This window comes from Macaca mulatta, chromosome 5 (genome assembly GCF_049350105.2).
Source record: "Macaca mulatta isolate MMU2019108-1 chromosome 5, T2T-MMU8v2.0, whole genome shotgun sequence".
Taxonomy (NCBI): domain Eukaryota; kingdom Metazoa; phylum Chordata; class Mammalia; order Primates; family Cercopithecidae; genus Macaca; species Macaca mulatta.
In genome coordinates this window covers 60,778,121-60,794,476 of record NC_133410.1, presented here as the reverse complement: position 1 = coordinate 60,794,476, position 16,356 = coordinate 60,778,121, and the positions used below count along the sequence as shown (strand labels likewise).

The 16,356-nt window shown below is 37.0% G+C and overlaps 1 protein-coding gene across 9 annotated transcripts in view; it reads right to left on the bottom strand.

The window, feature by feature from the left end:
* Positions 1-16,356, bottom strand: part of ANKRD17 (ankyrin repeat domain 17) — a 182,527-nt gene that overhangs the window by 28,584 nt on the left and 137,587 nt on the right. For all 9 annotated transcript variants that reach the window (XM_028848507.2, XM_028848508.2, XM_028848511.2 and 6 more), the window contains 4 exons: positions 15,719-15,894; positions 14,271-14,433; positions 11,533-11,628; positions 9,200-9,316 (listed from right to left, as the gene is read on the bottom strand). In XM_028848507.2, coding sequence (XP_028704340.2) covers positions 9,200-9,316; positions 11,533-11,628; positions 14,271-14,433; positions 15,719-15,894 — 552 coding nt within the window. The remainder of the gene's footprint in view (positions 1-9,199; positions 9,317-11,532; positions 11,629-14,270; positions 14,434-15,718; positions 15,895-16,356) is intronic.

Genomic DNA, 16,356 nt, shown 5'->3' with positions numbered 1-16,356 from the left:
GGAGAGGAGGAGTGAAAACAAAGGTGAAATGTGCACCAGAAAAGCGTATTAACAAAGCAGCTGTGGCTACAAGGGTGTATTAAGTCTCTCTCCTTCAGGATTAGGAATAACAAAACCAATATTTTATCTGTGTCGTATGTGTTTGGACAGAAAAATCCCGGGAAAGGAATGGTTTGGGGGAGGCTCAAAACAGCAAATGAAGTTTTAGAGTTTTGGCTCATCCATGATGGGTTGTTCATTTTGCTGGAATTTTGAACTTGTCTGGTAGCAGGAGCTAATTATGACTGCTATTTAAGTGGGGGGCGGGGGGGATTTGGGGGTGGAGAACTTTTTTAAAAGTATAAGAGTTTTAATTCAGAAACCAGGATTTCATTTAAGCATATATGTGCTAGATGTTGATGGGGGTGGTAGGTTTGGGTAGGTCATAGGGTGTGGCTGGGTCTTAGATATGCAAATTTCTCAGGGCGTGTAGAGTCAGTCAGGGGTAGCCCTTTGGCAAGAGTAATTTGAGTCTGGATTATCCAACTTCAGAGTTTAACCCTAAGAGGTAAGTATTTACTGGTGTCTAAATTTTGAAGTTTTAATGCCGGTGTTTTGATAATCTGATATATTTTACTAACCCTCTTAATAGTCACTAAGAGTAGGTAGGGCACTAATTCAGAGGTCCTAGGGAAAATTTCTGGGGGGGAGATACCAAGCTATGGCTACAAAATGACCCAACTTTACATGGCATGGAGCTCTAAAAGTAAGCAGAATTAGCAAGTGTGGATCAACAGATACAGGAAAAGAGGCATTATAAGTTTGCAGGTGGTAGCTGAAACTAATAAATGAGGTAACCAGAGGAAAAAGTTATAACTGTGAGGGTCTATAAACATACACACATATACCTACTATTTTACTATATATAATAAAATATATAAATATTATACATATATATAGAGAGAGAGAGTTTATGTATGTATGTGTGTGACACAGAGAATATCTAAGGGGTAAAGGAAGAACAAATGAGGCTTCTGAAAGGCATAATCAGATAGAGGAAGACAAACAGGAGAAAGCAACTCCAATGGGAAAAGGAAGGCCAGATGAACACTGGTAAACCTCATAAAAGTGGGCATCAATAAGAATTGAAGAGGTAAATGGATTTGGCGTGCTTTGTAACTGAAAACAAACAAAAAATAAAATAAAATAAAATAAAACAAGGATTTGTCAGTTGAGATGCCATTGGTTACCTCCACCACAGTTAGTTTACTGGAGAAGCAGGTCACATGGTTCTGAGCCTAGATTTAATTTAAAATAGTTAATAAGACACAGAGATTATTATAAGCATTAAAAGAAAAGCAAAATACTAAATTTGGGAAAAAGTTCCATTAGGATAGAGCTACCTTGATTGTACCTCTGCCTTGACTGAAGCTGTAGGTAGTGGGTAGGAGTTAGTAAAACGGTAGAAATTGAAGATAAAGGCATAGGGAGAGGTGCTAATAACTGATAGAAAATCCCAGACAGCATATGGAAAGAGTAACTAAACCATGAAGATTCAAATATGTCCAGAGGCATAAGAAAATACAACTAAAAACTCAGTCTCACTTTCTATATTTTGTCTCACTTTCTCTCATAAGCCTAAATCTCATTTTACTTCTTGGAGAACTGCTGTCATGTTTGTTAGTGTATGTGGGGGAGGTTAGAGGCTTTGAGAAAAAGGGTCAAGTTGTAGAATAACTTCACTGTGGAATGGGAGAGGGCACTAACCCAACTGATGACTTCTAATTGAGGGCTCAGGAAACAAAGTGACACTTGGGAGTTAGGCTTTATAAAATGAGAATTTAAGGAATTGGAGAGAGCCAGTCCAGACTAAACAAATACTGCACTGCAGATTTGGATATATGAAAGTGAATGGGATATGTGAGGAGTAGAGAACCATAGTGAAAGATGAGCCTGGAGAAATAAGAGACGAGGACCTGAATGTTTAGAATTTCCCATGCAATCAACAAAGAGGCACTGAGGGTTTCTGAGGAGAAAGTAAGGCGTCGCACCTGTGTATTAAAAAAAAATATGTGGGCTCATGCCTGTAATCCCAACACTTTGGAAGGCCAAGGCGGGCAGATCACGATGTCAAGACATCGAGACAATTCTGGCCAACATGGTGAAACCCTGTCTCTAGGAAAAATACAAAAATTAGCTGGGCATGGTGATGCGTGCCTGTAGTGCCAGCTACTCGGTAGGCTGAGGGCAGGAGAATCGCTTGAACCCAGGAGGCGGAGGTTGCAGTGAGCCAAGTTTGCGCCACGGCTGTCCAGCCTGGCAACAGAGCGAGACTCCATCTTTACAAAAAAAAAAAAAAGAAAAAAAAGTGAAACTGGAAGTTACAGTGGAGCAGAAAAGGAATACTGAAGACAAAAGAGAGGGACACACACACACACACAGGGAGACTTTTAAGAAGCCAAATGCAAAATTTTGAGTGAGAAGTGACCACTCAGAGAGGAAGTGGATGGAACAGAAGGCAGACACAGAGACTGCCAAAGCTAAATAAAAGGTGATGGTAGTGATGATGATAATGATCATGATGACAGTGCTGATACAGCCAATATATAGAGGGTCTAATATGTGCCAGATACTGGTCTAAGTTAACTTACCAAGTTAATTCACTGACTGGATGTAAAGAATGGGAGGCAAAAATAAGTGAGAACCTAAAGGTAGCATCAAGATTTCATTTCTCAATAAAGAGTAGTAAGATCAACAGAAGAAAGAGATCAAGAAGTTTCAAAGGAAGGTAGGGAGAAGATCCAACAAAAATTTTCTGGTAACTTGCTATGTGCTATGCATGGTTCTAGTTTCATCAGTAAAACGGATAAAACATCCCTGCCTTCACCAAGTTTACATTTAGTTGGTTAGAGGAGGGTAGATACAGATAAATAGAACGCATACATTATAGTTTGTTAAAAGGTGATAAGTGCAATGTAAAAAAGGGGAAAAAGCAGCGAGATGAAAAATGTGTGTATGGAGACAAATGGGGGGTTTTGATTTTTAAATAGGGTAATCAGTGTACCCCTCATGAGATGAAGTTAAGTGAACACTTGAAGGACATGAAATATGTCAGCCAAAGAGAAGAGCCAGTACAAAAGCTCTAAGTTAGAATTGGACCCAATATATTCAAGTAAGCTAGCATGGCTAAGAACAGTAGAAAATGAGTTTCAGGGAACAGTATCCGGAGGCTTTGATAACCTAAAGCCTTGCAGAGCATTTGAAAGACTATCTTTTACTGAGAGGGAAATGGAAAGTCATTGTCGGGCTCTGAACTGAAGTGTGATATGATTTGATTTAGATAATTGAAGAGGATCACTCAGAGTGCTACATAAACTACAAGCAATGATGGAATCAGGGAGACCAGTTAAATGACTAATGCAAGTATGAGATTAAATTAATTGTTTGAACCATGGTGAGAAGTGATTAAGATTATATACCTATATTTTGAGACAAGGTCTCACACTGTTGCCTAGGCTGGAGTACAGTAGCACAATCACAGCTCACTGCAGTGACCTCCCCAGGCTCAGGTGATCCTCCCAACTCCACCTCCCGAGTAACTGATTTTCAGGCAAAGGTAACAAGATTTTTCAATACAATGGAGTAAAGAGAGAAATTAAGGATGACTTCAAGGTTTCTGGCCTGAGCAATTAGAGTTGTGGGTTTGGGGTGGGCAAAGATCAGGAGTTCATATTTGGACACATCAAGTGTGAGACGTCTAATTAGGTATTCAAATGGACATGTTGAGTAGCTAGCTGAATATATGAGACTGAAGTTTAGCAAAGAAGTCTGGGCTAGAGGTACACATTTGGGATCAACTGGTGTACCTTTAAAGTTAGTGGGCAGGATAAGATCACCAGTGGATAAAGAAGACCATGTAACGAGTCAAAAGGCTTTTCACTAAAAGGTAGGGGAGAAGAGGGAACCAGCAAGAGGAGACAGGAACATCCAGACAGGTAGGAGGAAAAAAAGGGCCTGCAGTGGCATTAAAGCCAAGTGAAGAGAGTATATCAAATATTATTACTTATTCAGTAAGATAAAGATGGAGAGGAGAAGTAACCATTGGATTTAGCTACATGAAAGTCACTGGAAACCACAAAAGCTTAATTTTAGAGAGTTGTGGGAGTGAGAGCCAGCCTGTCAGGAACAGATTCAGGATAATGGGAAAAAAATGGAGGTGACTGAAAGCAGCGGTTCAGGGATCTTTATTGCCAAGGGAAGCAGAGGAATGGGTCTGTAGCTAAAAGGCTGAGGCAAGAGGGTTGAAGTCAAAAGGTTTTCTGTGTTTAAGATTGGAGATATAAGTGTGTATGCTGATGAGAATGATTCAAGAGAGGGAAAAAATAGGAGAAAGAAAAGAGAATTGCTACCGACAGTGCTGTTGAGAAGGAGAAACCATATAGGATCTAGTACACAATGAAGGGACTGGTTACCAAAAGTTTATCTAGGCCGGGTGCGGTGGCTCACACCTGTTATTCCCAGCACTTTGAGAGGCCAAGGCTGGCAGATTGCCTAAGATCAGGAGTTCAAGACCAGCCTGGCTAACATGGTGAAACCCCATATCTACCAAAAATACAAAAATTAGTAGGGCATGGTGGCCCATGCCTGTAATCCCAGCTACTTCGGAGGCTGAAGCAGAAGAATCACTTCAACCTGTGAGGTGGAGGTTGCAGTGAGCTGAGATCGTGCCACTGCTCTCCGACATGGGGGACAGAGCACGGCTCTGTCTAAAAAAAAAAAAAAGTTTATCTAGTCACCGGTAGGAAGTATATGGGTGTAGATGTTGGTGGGTGGATAGATAGGGTAGGCAAAGTCTTTGGAAGTTTTCTTCTGACGCTTCCATTTTCTCATTAAAGGTAAAGAAGAGGAGATGCAGGTACTGGTGGGCAGATAGATGGTGTAGGGAAAGTCTTTGCAAGTTTTCTTCCGATGATTCAATTTTCTCAGGATGCAAGGTCACGTACTGAAAGTGAAAGAGAGGTGGTGCTGGAGTTCTTAGGATAAGGGAGAAAGTAAGAAACAGTGGTCTAGATGAACGGAAGATTAAATTAAACTAAGGAAATGCAGCATTTTAACTACTGGTCAGCATTAAAGGGCTAGGGAAACCTAGTATAGCTACTGGTCAGCATAAAAGGGTTCGTTGTCACATATTTCAAGTAAAATTAGTCGTAAAGATTGTTTTTTCTTGACACATTTAGTTACTGAGGTTCATGTGAGAATAAGAAGAAAGACAGGAGTAAGGAATAATGAAAGGGTAGTATGACATAAATGGTTCTTACCATTTATTGGTCGGTGGTGTTGGCAGGATTATTAAAAGTAGAATTCTAGAGGGTGTAAAGTTGAAAAGATAGAAAGCAATAATCCAAGAATGAAATGTGTGAAACCAAGAATGGGATAGGTTGTGTTTGAAAAATATACTATTACCTAGCTCCCTAAAAGTTTACAAAAAAAAAAAAAAAAAGGTAGAGGAAAAAAAACTAAAATGAAGTGAAAGGGGTGAAATAACTATATCAAAAATGTAAGTTTAAAATACCTGCTAGGGATTCTAACAGCCAAGACAAGAACATAACTTAGTTGTTAATGTTCTAAGAGAGCAAGTAATTAACTGTTAAGAGGATTCCATAGCTTGACCAGATGGAACTACTCCCGAGCAGGGACTCTTCTACTTAGTAAATGCTCAATAAATAAACGTTTACTGAGTAAGTATTAAAAAATCTGGTGCCTTAATATAATGGCCACTGATCTCTTTTTCTTTTGTAGAGACTGGGTCTCACTACATTGGCCAGGTCGGATTTGAACTCCTGGGCTCAGCCTCCCGAGTAGCTGGGACTATAAGCATGTACCACCATGCCCAGCTTACTGCAGCAGTTTTTATAAACCAAATTTTCCAAAATAGAAAGACTGACCAAAGAAGCACTTTTATACAAGGAATAACTTACGTATGGAGAATCTCAACTCAGACCAGTCAAGACCAACTCCAGCGATGAAGCCAGAATGTAATATAACTCAGAAGGCTAAAGAAGTACATTTTCCCAGATATAAATTATAACTAAAAAATAGTGAACCAAACTCTAATATCCCAATCTGATAATCTTTCAAATAAAAATATGGGCTGTCGTTCAGGAAAAAAGTGGCTCCTGTATAATTTAAAATTTTACATATGTTCCATGCTCACTCAAAACTACACATAAAAGTATATAATGCATGTGGAGGAATCAATTTAGATGGAATTAATTTATGATTAAGAATTCTTCATTACCTTTGGTTTCAATATTATGGAAAAATACACAATGACATTTAAAAGAAGCTTCTTTTCACTTATCTTAAAACTAAGGCTCTTGAAAGTATAAACATTAAGGTTAAATAAGGCTGGCAAGAATACAAGGAAATGACATTGGTGTATTGCTGATGGTACTAGGAAAGTATTCTGTAAGTATCTACTAAACTAAAAATACATTAGTGCCCCCTTATCGGGCACTTATCCATGATGAATAAATACGTTCCAAGATCCCTGGTAGATGCCTGAAACCTTGGATAGCACTGGACCCTGTATATATATGTTTTTTCATAGAAACCCATGATAAAATTTATAAATTAGGCACAATGAAAGATAAGCAACAATAACAATAAAATAGAACAATTATAACAATATGCCAGTAACACTACTCTTGCACTTTGGGGCCATTATTAAGTAAAATTAGGGTTTCTTGAACACAAGCACTGTGATACCTCAACAGTCAATCTGATAACTGAGGGTTACTAAGTGGATACACCGGACAAAAGGATTCATGTCCCAGGTGGGACAGAAAAGGACGGCGCAAAATTTCATCACACTACTCAAAACGGCATGCAACACGAAACTCATGAATTGTTTATTTCTGGAATTTTTCATTTAATATTTTCAGACCATAGGGAAAGCAAAACCACAAAAAAAGGAACTACTGTATGTTGACCCACATGAAGGAACTTACTTCATAAAAATAAAAGGAGCAAAATATTTAAAAAATATGTATAAGGGTGTTTATTGCAACTTTATTTGTCGTGAGAAAAAACTGGAAACAAACTTATTATGGACTATTCTGCAGTAACTTAAAATCACTATCAAATGACAATATCCATCAGTTACTAAGAGAGGGGAAAGCAAGTATTAGAGTAATATGTTTGCATGATTCTGTTTTTTTAAAAAAGTACACCATCACGATAAGTGTGAATATTTATTCATTCAACAAATATTTATTCAGTGCCTACAACATGCCAGACACTATTTTGTGGCACATATGTTCTAGTGGTAGAGAGAGACAAACAAGATAATTAAGTATTTTGAATGAATACAGTATTTAGAATGTTGAAAAGAGAAAAATAAAGCAGAGAAGAGCAGAAAAGTACTTGGGAAGAGGAAACTAAAACATGAGGACATCTAAGGGACATTCACAGAAGATGCTGCTGACAGCACAAACAAAAAGAAGATGGTCAGTATGGATAGCGCAAGGTGACTAAGAGAAAGAGTAACAGAAAACAAGGCCAGAGAGGTGTAAGAAGTGGAGTGGGTCGGCGGATCATTGCAGGGTCTTAAAAGGTCTTAGAGGTAATTGCAGAGGTAAAGATTTTAAATCAATCATATCAGATTTCTAACTTCAGTTATCTTAAAATGATGGCAACTGTTCTTATCTTTGTCTGTTTAAACTGAGCACACTGTTATAATAAAAAACCAAAAATTTAAAGAATCAAATATATATTCTATCACACAACTTGGCCCAATTATACTGCCTAGTATTTAGCAGGCATTAAATAAATGTTAGGTAGTGAATATAAAAATAGGTCAAGTAGTAATTATAGTGGTCATTATATCTCTTAATGCACTCACATTCTTTTAACATTTTTAAATGGCCAAAAAAGCTAATTTTAATTTGCTCAGAATATAAACCAGAAATTTTTAAAAATGAAGAGCCTCCAAAATAAAATACATTTTTTCAGGAAACAGTATTTTCAAATTTAAATTAGAATAAAGTATTTCAAATGATTCATATTAATGCAGGATAAAATGTAGAGCTTAATAAAGCAAGTATAGTTAAAAAAGAATGTAGCTAACAAGTCAAAAAATGCATATGCATAATTATCACTGCATATCCTTTATAAATTTAAACAGTACATGTTAAATTTTACAGCACTTTGACCTTTTTAAAAACATTTTATTTATTTTTTGAGATGGAGTCTCACTCTTTTGCCCAGGCTGGAGTGCAGTGGCATGATCTTGGCTCACTGCAATCTCCGCCTCCCGGGTTCAAGTGATTCTCCTGCGTCAGCCTCCCGAGTAGATGGGATTACAGGCATGCATCAGCACGTCTTGCTAATTTTCGTATTTTTTGTAGAGATGGGGTTTTGCCATGTTGGCCAGGCTGGTCTCAAACTCCTGACCTCAGGTGATGCACCCGCCTCGCCCTCCCAAAGTGCTGGGAATATAGGCGTGAGCTACTGTGCCTGGCTATTGACCTTTTTATAAAAGATGAGATATGGCAGTTCCATAATATTCAATGTCAAACCAATTATTTCCCTATGATTACTTCAATTAAGTTCTACAGTACAGAATTATAGGGGAAAATGTGGCAGAAAAGGGGAGTGAAGAAGCTATAAGACTGTCCAAACTATATGCTGTTTTGGTGTATTTTACTCCCCATGGGAATAGATGGGAATGATGCTGTAGTCTGCCTGAAAGAGAAAAGTACAAGAGAAGTCACCCATTTAAAAAGTGTACTCATTAGACATTCCAAGATTTGTATTTCACTGGTTGGTTATGCCTTGGTAGTGCATTTGGTACTTGTGATAAACCTGCTGGCAATACATTACAAGGCCTAATATCAAAAAACAACAGATGTGGTTGAGGATTAAGAGATCATTAGCTGAGATAAGACTAAAATCCAGAACTAGAAGCTAAGTTTTCTGACTTCCAGATCAATGCAATTCCTATAACAAAATGTTGTTAATTTCATTACAAAGAGAAGCTTTTAATGATGTTCAATGTACTCATAATTCTCTCCACGATTTGAGCCAAATGTAGAAAGAAACCATGTACATAATTTAAAGCAAACAAAACAAAACAAAACAAAAACGGATTACAAATCAAAAGAAGAGAAAACAAGATGGAAAAAAGTGGGTAGTTTTCACATGTAAAGATTATTATTACCTTTTCCAAGTCTAACTCCTCTAACAAAATGCTGGCGTTTTTGTTTGCTTCAGCAGCCTGTCTATCTTTGGCTTGTACTATTGACTCCATACAAAGATGACACTTCTTCAGCATCTCCTATAATACAAAATTAAGATGTTTCCAGGCTCACAGAACAATTCCCACTTAGAGAAATTCCTAAAAACATGAAGATCTTTAGTAAGGTACTCAAACCTAAGCAATAAAGATCCATGAAAGGGGGAAAAAAGGCGTGCAAATAAAAACATAATTGACATAGTATATTTAGGAATATATACAAATAAAGAATCAAAGAGCAGCTTTTGTTATTCTTCAAAATAATATCCATTTAACAGGCACTTTAGAAACAAAAATCATTTATCCTCTAATTTAAATATAAGAAATTGTACAGCAAACAGAACTACAATAATTTATGTTGGTTGGTTAATAGGATAAAGGAAATAGTCAATGTCAACAAAGAAAACAGATTTGAAAATTTTTTGAGAAATGTCCTCAAATATTTAAGCTCTGTTGCTCCAATTTCATGTACAAGAAACATTTATAAAGGAATCAGATACATGTACTTATATAACTTTCTCAGTGATTTCATTCTCAAGTCACACTTTAGGACAGCAAAACAGTACTTTCTTATTTTTATAAAATTTTTCTTTATTTAATTTTAGAGAGAGGGGTTTGCCATGTTGCCCAGGCTTAAATGCAGAGGCTATTAATAGGCACAATCATAGTACACTGTAACCTTTAACTCCTGGGCTCAAGCGATCTTCTCACCTCAGCCTCCCAAGTACATGAGACTAATGCGTACCTGAGACTACAGCTGTGTGCCACTAAACCAGTCTTATTCTTAGTATTATTAAAAATATTTATTTTTAATCTCCCTCTCTGCCCCTAAAAACCTGTAATACATAGGAATGTTAATTGTCATGGACAAATCTAGAGCTAGGAAAGACAGTGACCTAACTAGTTTAAATTAAAACTTATAGGGAAAAGCTGTTCACTATTATGAAATAGCAACTGTGTAAACGTAATAAGAAGACATTTTTAAGATTTGTCGGCCTCTTTGGTTTTCAGAGGCATGTGTTAGGATTTTATTCAAGTGTTAGTGTAAACTCCAAATCAAAATGTATGTCTCCAGGAGGTCTCAATTTGATCTCTAATAGGATTCAATTTTATCTTCCCTACATTTCCTGCAAAATTCTTAGCCAATTCATTCTAAAACTTAGTTAAAACTAAAAGTTACCCTAACTTTTACATCACGCTCAAGACTTCTTGCTCATGATTAAAAGTACTATGTTCATTTTACTGGGAAATAAAAATCTATTGGATTCAATGCTTTCTCAATATAGGTATCAGTCTGGATAAACATAAACATACATATACAGAAGACAGCCCTAATGAATAATAACATGTTGCTTTGAATTACTTAGTGTTCACATAAAAATTAAATTAGCTCAATAATTTTTTTATTTTTATTTTATTTTTTGAGACAGAGTCTTGCTCTGTTGTCCAGACTGGAGTGCAATGGCACACTCCTGACTCACTGCAACCTCCACCTTCTGGGTTCAAGCAATTTTTGTGCCTCAGCCTTCCAAGTAGCTGGGATTAAAGGCACACGCCAACATGCCAGGCTAATTTTTGTATTTTTGTAGAGATGGGGTCTCTCCATGTTGCCCAAGCTGGTCTTGAACTCTTGGGTTCATGTAATCCACCTGCCTCGGCCTCCCAAACTGCTGGGATTACAAGGGTGAGCCACTGTGCCTGGCTTCAAGTACTAATTTTATTTTTATTTATTTATTTTTTTTGAGATAGAGTCTTGCTCTGTTGCCCAGGCTGAAGTGCAGTGGCCGGATCTCAGCTCACTGCAAGCTCCGCCTCCCAGGTTTATGCCATTCTCCTGCCTCAGCCTCCCGAGTAGCTGGATCTACAGGCGCCCGCCACCACGCCCGGCTAGTTTTTTGTATTTTTTTAGTAGAGACGGGGTTTCACCGTGTTAGCCAGGATGGTCTCGATCTCCTGACCTCGTGATCCGCCCGTCTCGGCCTCCCGAAGTGCTGGGGTTACAGGCTTGAGCCACCACGCCTGGCCTCAAGTATTATTTCTAAAGATAAGATAATCCTATAGCAGAGGATGTTTTATTGATTCATTAGGTAAGTAAATAATCGGCGAGAATCTCTTAAATCGCACACTTCATTCCCAAATACTAGATACATAAAATGGCTATATATTACACTTTACTACTCAAACTAAAAATTTTTCTTAGAATGGAAGATACATTAACTGAATAGAGTCCCTTGCTCATACAGTGAACAACGTATTACCTTATCAGTGATGGTTGCTATGTATCTCATACATTCAGAATCTGATGGAAACTGATTGACTTCTTTGACTAAGTAGCGCACCACCTTCACATGACCCTAAAAAATAGATACCAATGTCAGATTGAAAACAGACTCTAACAATTCAGTTAATCTATGCCTGAACTAACTTTAACAGTTAAGATTAGTGCCACAAAGTGAAGACTACATTGTATATTTACACTATAAATGAAAAAGAGACAGGCTTTGGTTCCAGTGACTTAAATCCACGTTGATCATTCTCATCCTACCCTCCAAAAAAAAGTATATAATATGAGCTAAAATTCTAAACAACTCTGAATAAAAAAACCAATAATCCCAAAATCAATATGAAGAGTAGGGGATATGTCTGAAGGGTGGTGGTGCGGGGGAGGAATTCTTATTTTTTTCTTTGCTAACTCCCTAAATATGAGAGTCTAGTTTCAATTCTGAGGATTAAAAGAGCAAAAATAATAATTTTGTTTTTTCATTCCTTCAGATAAAAAACAAATGTATAATACTGTCCTGGGTAGTGTGAAAGAATATATACTTTCATGAAGAATAAGCTATGATTATTCACTGCAACACAGGTCGGTATCTAAGTTCAAAATCTTTAGACTTGCCCTTTCCTACTTCTTAAGAGCCATTCCCACTTTCTCTAGCCCACACTATTGCTTTCTGACACAACGTCTAAAGTTAGCCAATCAGGATAAACAGCTGTTAATCTTTAGTATATTTTTTCTATTGCCTCTATCTCTTCCTTTTAGACTGCATGTTTCTAAACTTTTTTCTAAATGAATAGCTCAAATGCCACTTGCATCATTCCCTAAGGATCTCTCAAACACTTCTACAGTGTTTAAGTTATTTATATGGGACAACTCAAACAGTTGCCTAACTTTGGGTATGGATCTTACCTTTCCATATTGCACCCTACATAACATAGTATATGTTATATATACATATTCTATGTTGCACCCTATATAATATAGTACTCTAGCCCACAGTTGCACATGGTAGGTACTCAAGAAATAATGGAACAAATAATAAGAGTATAAAAGATAAGCACTGCTTGGAAAGACATAAGCATGTGAGATACTAGAGTAATAACTAATAAAAATAATAACTCTAATAGAGTAATAACATAAAAATATGTATTTCTCCCAATGAATGATAAAGACTGTCAAACTTGTACAAACTCTAGAGATTTGAGATCTCAATGTGAACTCAAATAGGATGAAGAGTTTGGCAGAAGGAGAGACTTAAATTATCACTAATGAGTAACTTTGGAAAAATGAAGACAGACATGGTCATTCTACGAGATGAGAACAAAGGTGATGTGAGAGACAGGAACAAGGAAAAGACCAAGCAAGAAGATAATTCTCCACATTAGGGATTCTAATGGGAGACAAGACTCTACAAGCACTAAATTGTGGTGGCTTTGAATACCAAACTACGATTGGATTTCAAATGATTTCAGAGATTGGGGAGACACAGAAAGGTTCCTGAAGAGGTTCTCTAATATAGTAGAGTGGTTAGAAAGATTAACTTGATAATGATATGCTAGCTTGCTTGGAGAAGAGGCAGCTAGCCAGTGAGAAGGAATAAATTTGATTGCTGAGAAACAAAAATATAGAGTCAAAAATACAGAGTCACTGGTAGTCCAGAATATCTAGGGAAGGGGTGGAATAAAGAACAGGAGTCAGAGAGAATAATAGGAGAAAAAGGAAGAGATAGCTTATCGCAATTTATTTATTAAAATTTTTCAACATTTTGGCATCTACAGGAAATTGTATCTACATATCTCCAAATGACAAAACTCAAAATTATAATCCCTGTATCAGTAATCTGATATTCCCAATAATAAATTAAAGCTGTATTTAAGAGATCAATGGATTATCAAACAAACAATAAAATCAAATTACTTATACACAGCTCTGTGCTATGTACAAAAAGAAAGTTTGTTTCACTTTCACAGAATTCATACTTTTACCTTTAAATATAATATACTTGAAATTCAGTAGTTTAAAATGCTGGTAGTGGCATTTTCGTTATTTAATTCATTTTTTTTCCTAGTATTTAAAGTCAATAATCGAAATAAAAACAAATTTTATTTTTTTGAGACAGGGTCGTACTCTGTCACCCAGGCTGGAGTGCGGTGGTACAATCTCAGCTCACTGCAACCTCTGCCTCTCAGGCTCAAGCCATCCTCCTATCTCAGCCTCCTGAGTAGCTAGGACTGTAAGTGCATGCCACCATGCTCAGCTAATTTTTATAAATTTTGCAGAGGCAGGGCTTCACTCATCTGCCCGCCTTGGCCTCCCAAAGTGCTGAGATTACAGGCATGAGCCACAGTGCCTGGCACAAACCGCCCCCACCAAAAAACGAATTTAAGTGATATTTTTTATCTGGAGGTACTTACTTATGTATCTGGAGGTACTTCACTTTGTGAAGATTAAGACTGCAACTAGATTTTGAAAACATTACTTAGAACAGCTTTTTAAAAGTTTACTTAGCTCTGATGTCCAATAAGGTTAAAATTAATGGTTTTTCTGCAAAACCTGTATACATCTACATTTAATGTTGCCATCAGAGTAATTATTTGCATATTATTGCTTTCATCACAGCTGCAAAAGCACAAAATGAGTCTTTAGTGATCATTAAGCCATGTACTTTCTAGTGTAAGTAAAAAAACATCCAGGTAAATGAGGATGAAAGACTTATACCTTTCTAAATGCTGCCATAAGAGGAGTTATCTTGCGGTTATCTGCTGCATCCACATCTGCACCTGCTTGCACCAGTAACTGAACCACATCGAGGTGTCCACCATTTGCTGCTAGCCACAATGGAGTGTTCCCCTTCTTGTTACGTACATCAATATGAGCTCCCCTAAAAACCAATGATACAGATAGCATTGTCTTTTTTTTTTTTTTTTTTTGATACAGGGTCTCGCTCAGTCACTCAGGCTGGAGTGCAGTGGTGAGATCATGGCTCTCTGCAGCCTCCACCTCCAGGGGTCATATGATCCTCCTACCTCAGCCTACAGAGTAACTGGGACTACAGGCCCATGCCACCATGCTCAGCTAATTTTTAAATTTATTGTGGAGATGGAGTCTTCCTATGTTACCCAGGCTGGTCTCAAACTCCTGGGCTAAAGTAATCCTCCCGCCTCAACCTCTCAAGTGCTGGCATTGTAGGCATTGTCACCACACCTAGCCTAGCATTGTCTTAAATAGAATGAAATGACACAGTAACAAAAATCAACTATTAACATGTGAAAATATCCTGTAAAGATAAAAATTGTTTTCAATATTCAAAGATTTAAATATGTCTTGCTCTCAGAATTATACTACACAAACTATATCCTATGAGGCAACTGTAACTGTTTCAGATTATTTGTATTCACATACAGCTTGACCATTCCCAATCTGAAATCCAATATTTGAAGTCTGAAATGCTGCGTGTCATAACAGGGCTCAAAAAGTTCCATATTTTGGAGTTTTTCCAATTAGGGATACCAATTTGTTTTTTGTAGTTATGTTAAGGATAACATGCAGGTTTAGCATTCATTCAGTGGGCATGATGTAGATGAGAAGACCCATGGTTAATAACAGATAATAGCAGTTACTGCCCAATACTACTGCTTAGAGTACCATGCAAAGGTCTTTGAGACTGCACGAAAACAAGTTAAATAGACAAGCATCTTTGGAAAACTAGCAGTCAACTTCTACATGACTGAAAGTAGAAAGTACCCCGGATCCTGTCTGATTATCTTAAATAGTCCCATAACCACACCTAAAAGCCTTAATTGCTGTAAAGAACAAGAAAATGAATAATGAAGCCTTAGATCACTGCCAGACTTTTAAGACTTGTGTATGGGGGATGTAGTATGTCTGATAACAGATGGATGTTCAAATAGCTTGTTATTATAGATATTAAAAGTAATGTAGACAAGAATCAAAGAAAAACATTTCCAGGTTACACAGAAACAAATCAGACAATGTAGCATAGCTCTGGATGGCTGGAAAACAATGGGTAGGTTTGGGGAAAAAAGCACTTGTTTATAAAAGAAGAAATAATCACATTTGATTTTTTAAATAGTTTCACTGCCCAGAGAGAATGGTAATCACTAGTAACACTTGTGTCATATATGAAGGGTATGGTAACAACATACCTGCCAATAAGAAGCTCACAGAATTTGTAATGCCCTTTATCTGCTGCTATGGTTAAAGCTGTATCTCTTGAGGAAGGAACTGGAGGGGCATTAACATCAGCACCTTTATCCAAGAGAACTCGGCCCACCTCCGCATATCCACCAGAGGCAGCTTCCATTAGTGGTGTGAGACCAGTCTAGGTTTAGTGTAAGATTAAAAGTAACGACACATAAGAGACTGGAAAAATCTAAAATTTTAAAGAATAATAATTTGAAGAAGGAATATGATACAGCTGTTACCAAGATTCACAACTAAGTTTAATCACTGACCCTTATTAGCTCCTTCAAGTTACAGTCTGATCTATCAAAAGAAAATAATTCTACCTAATCTCAATGGTATTGTTAAAAAAAAAAAAAAAAAAGAAAGAAAGAAAGAAAAAATCTATTTAAGATGCAAGCACTTGGCATATAACTGGTACTCAATAAATGTTCCACTCCCTTCCTTTTCAAAATAGTCTCTCTTTTTCAGCTGATAACCCTACTGTCACTCTTGCCTATAAAAATTTATCACTCAGGTATTTTCAAGAGTTAATGTTTGACTAAGTTACACAGAATGATTTCTAATTAATTATATCCATAGGAGATAAATGTTACTAGAA